Source organism: Symphalangus syndactylus, chromosome 7 (assembly GCF_028878055.3).
Source record: "Symphalangus syndactylus isolate Jambi chromosome 7, NHGRI_mSymSyn1-v2.1_pri, whole genome shotgun sequence".
In the NCBI taxonomy this organism is placed as follows: domain Eukaryota; kingdom Metazoa; phylum Chordata; class Mammalia; order Primates; family Hylobatidae; genus Symphalangus; species Symphalangus syndactylus.
Genome location: NC_072429.2, coordinates 93,082,668 through 93,096,040, shown reverse-complemented (window position 1 = coordinate 93,096,040; position 13,373 = coordinate 93,082,668). Strand labels below are relative to the sequence as shown.

At 37.0% G+C, this 13,373-nt stretch overlaps 1 protein-coding gene across 2 annotated transcripts in view; it reads left to right on the top strand.

Annotated features, from left to right (window-relative positions):
• Positions 1-13,373, top strand: part of VIRMA (vir like m6A methyltransferase associated) — a 65,295-nt gene that overhangs the window by 29,808 nt on the left and 22,114 nt on the right. For both annotated transcript variants that reach the window (XM_055286781.2, XM_055286782.2), the window contains 6 exons: positions 3,808-4,299; positions 5,338-5,492; positions 8,327-8,409; positions 11,489-11,582; positions 11,851-12,395; positions 12,928-13,163. In XM_055286781.2, the coding sequence (XP_055142756.1) occupies positions 3,808-4,299; positions 5,338-5,492; positions 8,327-8,409; positions 11,489-11,582; positions 11,851-12,395; positions 12,928-13,163 (1,605 nt within the window). The remainder of the gene's footprint in view (positions 1-3,807; positions 4,300-5,337; positions 5,493-8,326; positions 8,410-11,488; positions 11,583-11,850; positions 12,396-12,927; positions 13,164-13,373) is intronic.

Sequence of the window (13,373 nt, the reverse complement as noted above, 5' to 3'; positions counted from 1 at the left end):
GGTTGGGAATAATGACTCATTTATAAAGTCAGTGGAGAGAGATGTTTATGATGTAGGAGTAAACAATAACAATTGCTGGAGCAAGGCTTGGTGGGAGATGAGGACAAGAGTACAAGTGTAGGAGTTTGGTTTTGGGCAGGAGAAAGGGAATCTTGTAAGTATGCAAATATAATACATTTGTAGTCTTGGAGACTGTAAAGAAATTTAGGTACTTCTTACTAACAACTTTATTTTTAGTAGAATAGGTGATGCTTTCAGTCACTGAGAAGAAGCTAGTAATTAAATACTTACTGTTTTTTTCCCACCATATGGAGGAGGTACATTTGGGTATCAGACAAGAGGAAATAAAGGGCCCAGAATGGTTGTGCTAAGGAATTTGGATTTTATTTGTAGAACATGGAAAGGTATTGAATATTTTGGAGTAGCAGATCTGATATGATCAGAGTAATATTCTCAGATTTTGTGTTGCAAGATGTATTGCAATGGAAAAGAAATTAGAGTTACTAGGAAGATAAGATAGTCTGAGGTTTCTAGGTACTAGGTTTTAAGTACTTTGCCCTTAACAGGTAATGGAAAGGCAAATATTGTGCTTATAGTGACAGATTGTGAAATAGCCATTATATTATATAATAGTACTAGGACTTGGCAACAGGACCTAGTAGGCGAAGGAAAGTGAGAAGGAGCTAGAGATTTCTAGCCAAGGTAGCAATTGGAGCTGTGGTTTTATTGACAGAAACTGGTAAATTAGGAAGGAGAGTGAATTTTGAAAGGAAAAATAATTGTACTTTGGAGGGTTTGTTTTTGAAGTGGTGGCAAGGCTCTATTGTCCTATGTTAGGGTCCCCAAGAGCACCAAGATTCTCTAGGAGGACTCACAAAATTCAGCGTATAATACTCAGCAAAGGAAAAAGGTACCTGGGAGGAAGTTGGGAAAACCAGTTTCAAGCTTCCAGAATCCTCTCACAGTGGAGTCGCATAGTGCCTGCCTAATTCTCACAGCAACAGGTTGTGACATGTGTGAAGTGTTGCCTGTTGAGGAAGCTCTTTAGAAACTTGGCACCCAGGCTTTTTTATTTTTTATTTTTAAGTAGCAACAATGACATGTTTTGATACATGTATACGTTGTGAAATAATTATATCAAGTTAATTGGCATGCAAATTTTTTTATTGTGGGTAGTCATGTAGGCACTCACTGCCTGTCTTCTACCAGAATTCCAGACTCCTAGAAGGAAAGCAGGTGTTCAGCATAACCATATTGTTTGTGCAAATAATTTAGGCACAAGGAACCATTCTTATCAGTTAGGGGCGTGGGAACCCTCTCGAAATCTAAGTTGCCAGAACTTAGCCAGTAGCCAGCCTTGCAAGCAGACCTCTAAGGATGTGCAGTCTGAAGTTTGCTATTTTAACCATTCTCTGAATGGTCCATAAGGAGGATGCTCTTGGAGCATAGTAATTCTGGAGTTTTGTCTTCTTGAGGGTTCTGTTTGTCTTTGTAATAAGCAGTCACTGGTAGGTGTTTATTATTGTGAAGTAGAAGCCTGGGTTTAGATAGTAATAGGACTGAAGAGGCAGTTTCAGCTTTTGACAAAATTAAGTTCTGGCCTGTCATTTACTTTTTAGTAGTATTTTGATGGGTTTATGAAAGCTATTGTGTTACCATTTGCAGTGACTAAAATGGAAGAGATTGAGTCAGAATTATAAATGATTTTATTCTTTTTAACATTCAGAAAATTATGATATTCTTACTAATTAAAAATTAAGAAGTTTTCATTAAGCTGGTTCTATCTTGTAGTCAAGAGATGTTTTCACAGATTTTTACCCCATTTTTGAGTATTTGAAAAAATACAATGTTTTGGTTCTTTTTTCTTCAAAATCTGGTTAAGTTTCATTTTTAAAAAGTTGAGGAATGAGATCATGTCCTTTACAGGGACATAGATGAAGCTGGAAGCCATTATCCTCAGCAAACTAATGCAGGAACAAAAAACCAAATACTGCATGTTCTCACTTGTAAGTGGGAGCTGAACGGTGAGAACACATGGACACAGAGGGAGAACAGGGGATTGGGGGAGAGCATCAGGAAAAATAGCTAATACACGTGGGCTTCATACCTAGGTGATGGGTTGATAGGCGCAGCAAACCACCATGGCACACGTTTATCTATGTAACAAGCCTGCACATTCTGCACATGTACTCCAGAACTAAAAAATTTTTTAAAAAAAGAGAGAGATAAAAAAGTTGATTTTGGAAAAGAGTTTAGGGAGGATGAGGCAAAAGGATCACTTGAGTCCAGAGAATTGTTTAAGACCAGGAGTTTGAGTCCAGCCTGGGAACATAACTAGATCTCGTCTCATAAAAGAGTGCTATGTGTGGTAATACTAACTACTTAAATGTTAAAAATTGACAGTTTGAAAGCTTTTTCCCTAGAGATACTAATTCAGATCTGTTGTAGTGAATCTAGAGTAAATATACTCTATTTTTCTATAGTACAGTCATCCCTCACTGTCTGCGAAATTGGTTCTCAGACCTCCCTTGGATACCAAAATCCAAGGACGCTCCAGTCTCTGATATAAAATATAAAATGATGTAGTATTTGCATATAACCTATGCATATCCTCTTGTATACTTGAAGTCATGTCTAGATTACTTATAATACATAGTACAATATAAATGCTCTGTAAATAGTTGTTATACTATTATTGTGTAGGGAATGATGTAAGAAAAAAGTCTGTACATGGTCAGTACAGATACATTCTTTTCTTTTCTTTCTTTCTTTTTTTTTTTTTTTTTTGAGACAGAGTCTTGCTCTTTCACCTAGCCCAGGCTGGAGTGTGGTGGCATGATCTTGGCATTCTGCAGCCTCAACCTCCTGGGCTTAAGCCATCCTCCCACTTCAGCCTCCCAAGTAGCTGGGACTACAGGCATGGGCTGCCATGGCCAGCTAATTAATTTTTGTAGAGACAGGGTCTCACTATGTTGCTCAGGCTGGTGTGAAATTACTGCGCTTAAGTGATCCTCCAGCCTCAGCCTCCCAAAGTGCTGGGATTACAGGCATGAGCCACCACAGCCAGCCCAGGCTTTTTTTTTTTTTTTTTTTTTTTTGATGCAGGGTCTCACTCAGGCTGGAGTGCAGTGGAACAATCATGGCTCACCGCAGCATTGACCTCCCTGGGCTCAGCCTCTTCAGTAGCTGAGACTACAGACATGTGCCACCACACCTGGCTAATTTTTATATTTTTTGTAGAGACAGGGTTTTGCCATGTTGCCCAGGCTGGTCTTGAGCTCCTGGCTTCAAGTGATGTGCCCGCCTCGGCCTCCCAAAGTGCTTGGGATTGTAAGTGTGAGCAACTGCACCTGGCACCAGATGCACTTTTAAAAAATATTTTCAATTTGCGTTGGCTTAATCCACAAATGCAGATATGGAGTGCTGACTGTATATACTATATTTTTCCTAGATAGACGAATTTAAATATACCGATATGCCATGAATAAAGTAGGACCATGGTGAAAAAGGAGCATTTGATAAGTGTCTTGGAAAGAAGGCCCAAAATTTAAAGAAAAAACTTGTCAATAATTATTTATTTAACATCTGTTGAGTGCTAACTAGGACAAAGCCTCACAGAACATTCACTTCTATTTGGCCTCATCTAGAGAAGACTTGTCACTCACATTATGTTTTCAGTTAAAGCAGTATATTACTGAGGATAAGGATTATGGTCATTAAAAATTTTTATCAGTGTCTTGTCTGAATATTGAGTAAATGAGGAATGCTTTGCACTGACTTGACATATATCAATTAACTCTTCCACAGATATCTTCACAGTCATCACTTCTTGGAGTTGGTTACCTTGCTTCTGTCAATTCCAGTAACAAGTGCTCACCCTGGGGTGCTGCAAGCCACAAAAGATGTTTTGAAGTTTCTTGCACAGTCACAGAAGGGTCTTCTTTTTTTTATGTCGGAATATGAAGCAACAAATTTATTGATCCGAGCTCTGTGTCACTTTTATGATCAAGATGAGGAGGAAGGTCTCCAGTCTGATGGTGTTATTGATGATGCATTTGCCTTGTGGCTACAGGACTCAACACAGACATTGCAATGTATTACAGAACTGTTCAGCCATTTTCAGCGTTGTACAGCCAGTGAAGAAACTGACCATTCAGATCTCTTGGGAACCCTGCACAATCTTTATTTGATTACTTTTAATCCTGTGGGAAGATCAGCTGTTGGCCATGTTTTTAGTCTGGAGAAAAATCTCCAAAGTCTTATTACTCTAATGGAGTACTATTCCAAAGAAGCCTTAGGGTAATTTCCTACTTACTCCTTAAATTTTCTATGATGTTAGAAAATCAGATTAACTAATGGTCTAGTTTCTTAAAACAAGGTGTTATTTTGAGAGGGAAAAACTATAGTTTTGATATAACACATAACTTGTTAATTAAAGGTTAGAGTGACAGAAATCTCTAAAATATAAGATGTGGCTATAAAGTAATACAGTGGACTCTTTAGCAACTTCCTTCAGTTAACCCATGGTGTTAAAGATTGCAACTGTAGTACCCCTTGCTGTTTTATGTAGAGGGGAATTCTGAGGCACAGGAATACGTACCTTAAGGTATATATTCCTTTTATTCCTCTTACACTCTTTTGCTGGCTCCTGCCCTTGCATTCTAAACCATACTCTGGATTCAGAATTGCTTCGACTAGATGGGTAAATTGAGAATGATAATGGTTTGAAGAGCCTTCTTGGCAAGGCAGAGGATTTTAGTGTATGAGAAGAAAGACATGCTTTATTTCTGGTTCATGTCACACAAGGCAAATGGCATCCAGATAACTACCCTCACTATGAGGACTTGGTATATAACTCCTTGAGTGACAGATCTTTTGTGGGGTGCTTATGAAAAGCAAACAGCAATGACTTCCATGCCTAGCTATATCTTAACAGGTTTATAGTGGAATACTGAGTATGGAAGGCAGGTGATCATACTGGTTCCTATTTATCCAGATTGGACAAATATTTTGAAGGAGACTAATGAAGTATACTTCCTAACCTTTCATTGCTAATGAAGTATACTTGTTAATATTTCATTGTTTTTCTGATCTTATTTCTTAATAGAATTTTACTTTCCATGGTGATATGTATGCTTTTTTATATACTTTTAAGTAATGGTTTCAGGTTAATTGGATATGAACTGTAAAATCTGATTTCTTGTCTTCAGACAATTAGTCATGTTTTATTGTAAATTTCCTTGATCTCTTTAAAGCCAAGTAGAAGAAAATACTTTAAAAATTGTTCCTAAAAAATTGTTTTTGTATCCAAAACTTAAAAACCTTATTTTGTTTCAGTGATTCCAAATCTAAGAAGTCAGTAGCTTATAATTATGCATGCATACTTATTTTGGTGGTGGTTCAGTCTTCCAGTGATGTTCAAATGCTAGAACAACATGCAGCATCTCTCTTGAAGCTTTGTAAAGCAGATGAAAATAATGCTAAATTGCAAGGTATGGTACTTAAAGTTATTTTAAGCATTTGTAATATGTGAAGGAACAAACCTTTGAATATCTATAATTAGTTCTTCATCATGTTTTGATAATATGCATAGTAATACTGTTTTTAATTTCCTGAAATTACTTTTTATGAAGACAGTTTATAAAAACTAAAGGTTGATAAAATGTTTTAGTATATAAACAAAATAGTTTTTACAAGTACCTTTTCTGGAAAGTCATGAAAATTGGTGGTTTGTTGAAATTTCTAATCAAAATGGAAGAGGTAGTTTAAGGCAAACTCAAGGCCGGGTGCGGTGGCTCATGCCTGTAATCCCAGCACTTTGGGAGGCCAAGGCAGGTGGATCACCTGAGGTCAGGAGTTCAAGACCAGCATGGCCAACAAGGTGAAACTCTATCTCTACTAATAATACAAAAATTAGCTGGGCGTGCTGGCACACGCCTGTGGTTCCAGCTACTCGGGAGACTGAGGCAAGAGAATTGCTTGAACCCGGGAGGTGGAGGTTGCAGTGAGCCAAGATCGCACCACTGCGCCCCAGCCTGGGCAACAGAGCAAGACTCCATCTCAAAAAAAAAAAAAAAAAGACTCAAAAGTTTAGTTTTGGGTATAGTTTTCCTCTGTGTGTTTTGCTGTGTATGTATTTCTACATAAAACACAAACTACAACTTAGAAATCTAGTTGTGGAGTAACACATTTATGCTATCCTCAACAGTAAAGAATAGTAAATATTACTTTTTAAAGTATATAAATGTATATTGAATGACGTTTATGGGAAACCTTATGTGGGCAGCCTTGAAAAGTTTAATATACCTAATCATAAGTTTTAAATTATTTTATTTTGGTTCCTCGTTTTCTGACCTTATCAAGTAGAAAATTTGATAACATTGAGTAAATATTGTAAAAATGCTTTAAAATAGCATGTGGCCTCTTCTTTTCTTTTTAATCCTAAATTTTACTTGTGATAGCTCCAGTAAAAGTTGGGTAGTAAACTCAACTTCCCATTCTGGGAATAGATTTTTTTCCTGAAGAATGCGTTTATAAAAGGAGGGCACACAGTGTCTTCGAAGATATTATTAGTGCTTTAGTACTTTTTCTGGGTGTTGGGTATTCTGGTATTTGTTTTATTATTATTTCTTATATCTTTGAGCTATATATTCTATATATAAGATTTAATTTTAAAATGCATGGGGAAAATTGTACAGCTATAATTCTTGTGGAGGAGTGTAGAACCAAGGAAAGACCTGGCTACTATTTTCTGTTTCCTATATGGCATCTGGAACTGGTATTTCACTTTTTACATTAGAGTGCTTTTCTAGAAACATTTTTGGTGATAGAATATAGGAGTTATGGTGTAGCTTCTGGGAGAGTTTTGAGTTTGTTTGCAGTAAATGGTAGATTTTATTTGTCTTTATTCTATAAACAAAGTTTGCTGTCATTCTTTTGGGGTGATAATAATTTTGTAAAGGCAAATTTGGAAGCTGACAGAATTAAAATTTCACGTTAGAGGAAAAGGCACTCAGCAAAATATCTCCCCTTGGGTTTCATTCCTTTAGAAATTAATAAATGTTGTTTATACTTTTTTTGGGTGGGTGTGAGAGGCAGTGGCAAAGATAGGTGAATAAACACTATGTTATATTAATTTGTAAGCAGTCTATTTTGTATGTATATACATTTTTTTGAGACAGAGTCTCACTCCATCCCCAGGGTGGAGTGCAATGGTGTGATCTCGGCTCACTGCAACGTCCTCCTCCCGGGTTAAAGTGATTCTCCTGCCTCAGCCTCCCTAGTAGCTGGGACTACAGGTGCGTGCCATCACACCCAGCTAATTTTTGTATTTTTAGTAGGGACTAAAGTAGGGACGGGGTTTCACCATGCTGGCCAGGATGGTCTCCATCTCTTGATCTCATGATCCACCCGCCTCAGCCTCCCAAAGTGCTGGTATTACAGGTGTGAGCCACCATGCCCGGCCCTATTTTGTAATTTTTTAATCTTGTAAATTGTTGTAAAAATTTATTTTAATTTTATAGACTATTTAAGCATTTAAACATCTAAATTTGCATAAACCAGATAACTAAGAGTAGGCACTTCTTTCATTTTAAAACTAAATTGTTTAAGCTGGGCACGGTGGCTCACACTTGTAATTCCAACAGTTTGGGAGGCTGAGGTAGGTGGATCACTTGAACCCAGGAGTTCGAGACCAGACTGGGCAACATGGTGAAACCCCATCTCTACAAAAAATACAAAAATTAGCCAGGTGTGGTAATGCACGCCTGTAGTCCTAGCTACTTTGGAGACTGAAGCAGGAGGATTGATTGAGTTGAGGCTAAGACTGCAGTGAGCCATGATCACACTGCTGCACTTCAGCCTGGGCAACAGAATGCAAAACTTGTTTAAAGAATTAGATACAAGTTGTAATCTCAGCACTTTGGGAGGCCAAGGCGGGCAGATCACGAGGTCAGAGTTTGAGACCAGCCTGACCAACATGGTGAAAGCCCGTCTCTGCTAAAAATACAAAAATTGGCCAGGTGTGGTGGCAGGTGCCTGTAATCCCAGCTACTCAGGAGGCTGAGGCAGGAGAATTGCTTGCATCCAGAAGGCAGAGGTTGCAGTGAGCCGAGATTATGCCTTTGTACTCCAGCCTGGGCAACAAGAGCGAAACTCCATCTCAAAAAAAAAAAAAAAATTAGATACATGTCCATCCCTGCATGAAGTTTAGATGATTGAAATCATCATGGACCTAATAATGATTTTCTTTGGAAAAAATATTTACTTTCTTTGTTATAAAGCCTTCTATTTTTAAATATTATAAATTATTATTTTTCTTTTTAAGAACTTGGCAAGTGGCTTGAACCTCTGAAAAACCTTAGATTTGAAATTAACTGCATCCCAAACTTAATTGAGTATGTTAAGCAGGTAAGTGTAAAACTTTAAAGTGCTTTGACTTTTTGAAACTGTGTGGTAGTATATGGTGATACTGCATTGAATCACTTGTGTAGATAATGTAGACATTGTTAAGTGTCCTTGATTGATTTATTAGAGTTTGTAGGTACAGGTTGGTATATGCATATAGATGGATGTGTGATTATATGTGTATGTGAACACACATGCACATAACCCTGTGTACTGTACTACTTTTCACTACTGGATTCTGTCCTATTTTTTCCCTCTGAAATGGAAATAGTATCATCTACCATCTTGATGACATTTATAAGTGTTTTAAATGCTGTAGTCTTGTAACATATAACTGTTTCAGCTAAACTTTAATTTTTGAAAAAGAATTTCACTCAAAATATTTTGGTGAAAATTGATAGGGCCCATTCCAGATAATTGCAGTGGAGGCTAGTTCTCTTTGTTAATTTGGGATGGTTGAATCTGGAGTTGAAATAATTCATAACAGTTAAAATTCCTGAGACTCATAATGCAGTTTTAAAATTTTATATTCAATTTAAATAATTCATAATGAAAAAAATTACAGCAGTGTTTATTAGTCTTGGAAGTTTTTTCATCTCTGTTCCTTAGTCGAGCCATTGTGTAGCATAGGAAGAAGGTTAGAAGCACTCATGTATACATAAAAAGTTTCAAGGTAGAAGAGCAGAACGGACCTTAAATTATCTCTCTGATTTAGCAGGTGAAATCTGTGCGTGAGTGTGTGCACACACGCATGCATGCACATGTGTGTTTGCGTGTATGTGTGAGACAGAGTATATAAGCCATCTTGGTTTTGGAATTGCAATGTATATTATTAAAATAATTTTTGTATATTGTTTAATTTGTTGCTGTTGGGACCTACAGCAAAGTGTTGTTTGGGTTTATCTGCTTCAGATTTTTCTTTACTGATTTCTCTGCCTTCGTCTTCTTTTTTTTTTTTTTTTGAGACGGAGTCTCGCTCTGTCACCCAGGCTGGAGTGCAGTGGCGCGATCTCGGCTCACTGCAAGCTCCGCCTCCTGGGTTCACGCCATTCTCCTGCCTCAGCCTCTCCAAGTAGCTGGGACTACAGGCGCCCGCCACCACGCCCGGCTAATTTTTTGTATTTTTTTAGTAGAGACGGGGTTTCACCGTGGTCTCGATCTCCTGACCTCGTGATCCTCCCGCCTCGGCCTCCCAAAGTGCTGGGATTACAAGCGTGAGCCACCGCGCCCGGCCGCCTTTGTCTTCTTGTACTCCAACTCTCCTAAGAGTACTTTTACTTCCTGTGGTGCCATAATATTCTTCCGTGTTCTTACTCTGAGCCTCAAATGACATCTAGAACTTTTCATTACATTTTCTTTTATTTAGGAGAAGTACAATTAATATCCTGTAAATTTAGATGGTCATGTATTCTGGGTAGTTGTGCGTGGTTGAGTGAGTATTAACAAGATGTTCAATAAATGGCGATGGTTTGAGTAAAACTATTCAATCAGTAAGAAATTTAGTTCTAGAAATGTGAATTACGTGCTGTAGTTAAGAGTTGATTTTTATGTAAATCTTTATCCCATTAATTATGATTATTATAAGTGGTTCTCATCCCAACATGGTCTATAAAAAGATGATCCAAGACTGAAACTTCACTCTGTGCTGCCTTATGTAATTTGTGGAATTACAAGGAAAAAGATTAGAATAAAAGGATTAGAATAAAAGAAAAGCTAAAATGAGATAGTAACTTTTATTTTTTTTGGTCTAGACTCTACTATGAGCTAAGAGATAGTAACGTTTTTTGAATGTTATTTCTTTCAAGGTTTTTTTGTTTTTGTTTCTGTTTTTTTTTGAGATGGAGTCTTGCTCTGTCACCCAAGCTGGAGTGCAGTGGCTTGATCTCGGCTCACTGCAACTTCCATCTTCCAGATTCAAGCAATTCTCCTGCCTCAGCCTCCCAAGTAGCTGGGATTACAGGCACGTGCTACCACGCTTGGCTAATTTTTGTATTTTTAGTAGAGACGAGGTTCCACCATGTTGGCCAGGCTGTTCTCAAACTCCCAACCTCAGGTGATCCACCCACCACGGCCTCCCAAAGTGCTGGGATTACAGGCATGAGCCACCACACCTAGCCCCAAGTTTTTAAACAATTGATAATGCTGTTCTGTGAAAGCTAAGAAAACTGAAACATAACTATTTGTTACCTAGAAACATAGCATAGGCAGGTGCTAAGGACATAGGCAATTGTATTTGTTTTTCCTTTAACCTGTGCCCCACCTGGCTACAATACTAGACTCTGTTGGTATCTGCATTTAAAAAAATGTATGCCATGTAGGCCAAAAACATTCCTTGATGATTCCTCACTTTTGAATGAAGTTTAGTACTCACAGCGCTTTTTATTTTTATTTTTTTTGGGACAGGTTTTCACTGTGTCACCCAGGCTGGAGTGCAATGGCACGATCACGGTTTACTCTAGTCTTGACCTCCCAGGCTAAAGTGATGCTTCCACCTCAGCCTCCTGAGTAGCTGGGACTATAGGCGCGCATCATCACGCCTGGCTGATTTTTTAATATTTTGTAGAGGCAGGGTCTTACTATGTTGCCCAGGTTGGTCTCTAACTCCTGGGCTCAAGCAATCCTTCCACCTCAACCTCTCAGAGTGCTGGGATTATAGGTGTGAGCCACTGCACTCAGCCTCCACAGGACTTTTTAAATATAGTCATTGCTTCATTTTTGGCAGAGAAGATGTATGAAAAGAGTATATAGAAAGTAGCCATTGTAAACTCTTAATACAGGGAGTTTCATACATTTCTTTATGTTATCTTTGTTCTAGTTGGTTCTTTCAATGAATTTGTGCATTACAGTTCTTTTTATTTACATAATATTGCATATAGTACAACATATGCTAGAGATCAAATAATCTTGATAAATTCATTTAATTCTAGGGCCTTGTTCATGTTTTAAATTTACTTAATAAATATAAAATATTATATGTTCTTAACTTGAAGCTCATATTTTTAAGTAATTCCTTGTCTGGAATTTTCTATTGATCTCATGGGCACTAAGAAATGAAATATTCTGTTCATTTTCATTTTTAAAGAATATCGATAACTTGATGACCCCAGAAGGAGTTGGCCTTACCACTGCCTTACGTGTTCTCTGTAATGTTGCATGCCCACCACCTCCTGTTGAAGGTAATGTGGCTACTATATTTTAAAAACTATGATTCTTAAGCCTAGAATAAATATCATTTATTAAATAGTAATTATTAAACATCATTTATTTAATAATGATAAATATAAATTTTAATTAAATATAAGTAATTAAATATTTGTCATAATAATCATTTATTATAAATATAATTTATCATAAATAAATATTTATTATTCAGTTTAATAATTCTTAATCAGTTATTAACATATAAGTAATTAGTTTTGTTTCTTTTCCTTATCCTATATAAAGGTCAACAGAAAGATCTGAAATGGAATCTTGCCGTTATTCAGCTTTTTTCTGCCGAAGGAATGGACACGTTTATTCGAGTTCTGCAAAAATTGAACAGTATTCTGACTCAGCCTTGGAGGCTCCATGTCAACATGGGGACTACCCTTCACAGAGTTACTACTATTTCAATGGCTCGCTGCACACTCACTCTTCTTAAAACTATGTTAACGGAACTCCTGAGAGGTGGATCCTTTGAGTTTAAGGACATGCGTGTTCCTTCAGCGCTTGTTACTTTACATATGCTCCTGTGCTCTATCCCCCTCTCAGGTCGTTTGGATAGTGATGAACAGAAAATTCAGAATGATATCATTGATATTTTACTGACTTTTACACAAGGAGTTAATGAAAAACTCACAATCTCCGAAGAGACTCTGGCCAATAATACTTGGTCTTTAATGTTAAAAGAAGTTCTTTCTTCAATCTTGAAGGTTCCTGAAGGATTTTTTTCTGGACTCATACTCCTTTCAGAGCTGCTGCCTCTTCCATTGCCCATGCAAACAACTCAGGTATCACTTCCATATAACATGCATCTTATAAATGACTGCAGTAACACTTTTTAAAAAGCCAGTGATTTTGTTAAAAAACAAAAACCCTCATCTCCCTTCCTCCCAAAAAGACATAAAATAACCGGATGAGGGGGAGATAAAACTGAAACAAGTTGGTCATTGAGGAAATATGGGGGTAACATTTTAAATAAATTTTTGTTAAAGTGAGTTTTATTATGCTGTTATGTATGTTTGTACTTACATATTTCTGTTATTTTAAATCCTTTCCCCCCCACCTTACCATGTGTTAGAATTTGCCAATAACTAGGTTGCTTCACCAATGGACTCTGCTCAACTAACTGCTAACCTGAGAACAATAAGATTTTTTAGACTCATTGAATTCGAGCAAATGTTTAACTGTATAATAGAAAATTAAATGTTTTAAGCATGCAGTAAAAATGTTCTTTTCATAACATTTCTTCCTGAACAGTTTTTGTGACTATAAATAAATATTAAAAAATCTACGTACACACACATTATACTTTTTTAACAGGTTATTGAGCCACATGATATATCAGTGGCACTCAACACCCGAAAATTGTGGAGCATGCACCTTCATGTTCAAGCAAAGTTGCTCCAAGAAATAGTTCGCTCTTTCTCTGGCACAACCTGCCAGCCCATTCAACATATGTTACGGCGTATTTGTGTTCAATTGTGTGACCTTGCCTCACCAACTGCACTTCTGATTATGAGAACTGTGTTGGATTTGATTGTAGAAGACTTGCAAAGGTATTTTCATTTTGCATTAAAAATTTTTTCCTCAAATTATTTTTGACACATGTATTTTTTCCCTTACAATTTGGAAACTAGGTTTGGAATGCCCAGATAACATATATACATGTAAATATACACGTATACCTACACATGCACACATATGTATATATGAATACTTGTAGACTTTTAAAATTAGAAAGCTTTATTTCATCATTTAATGTGCAA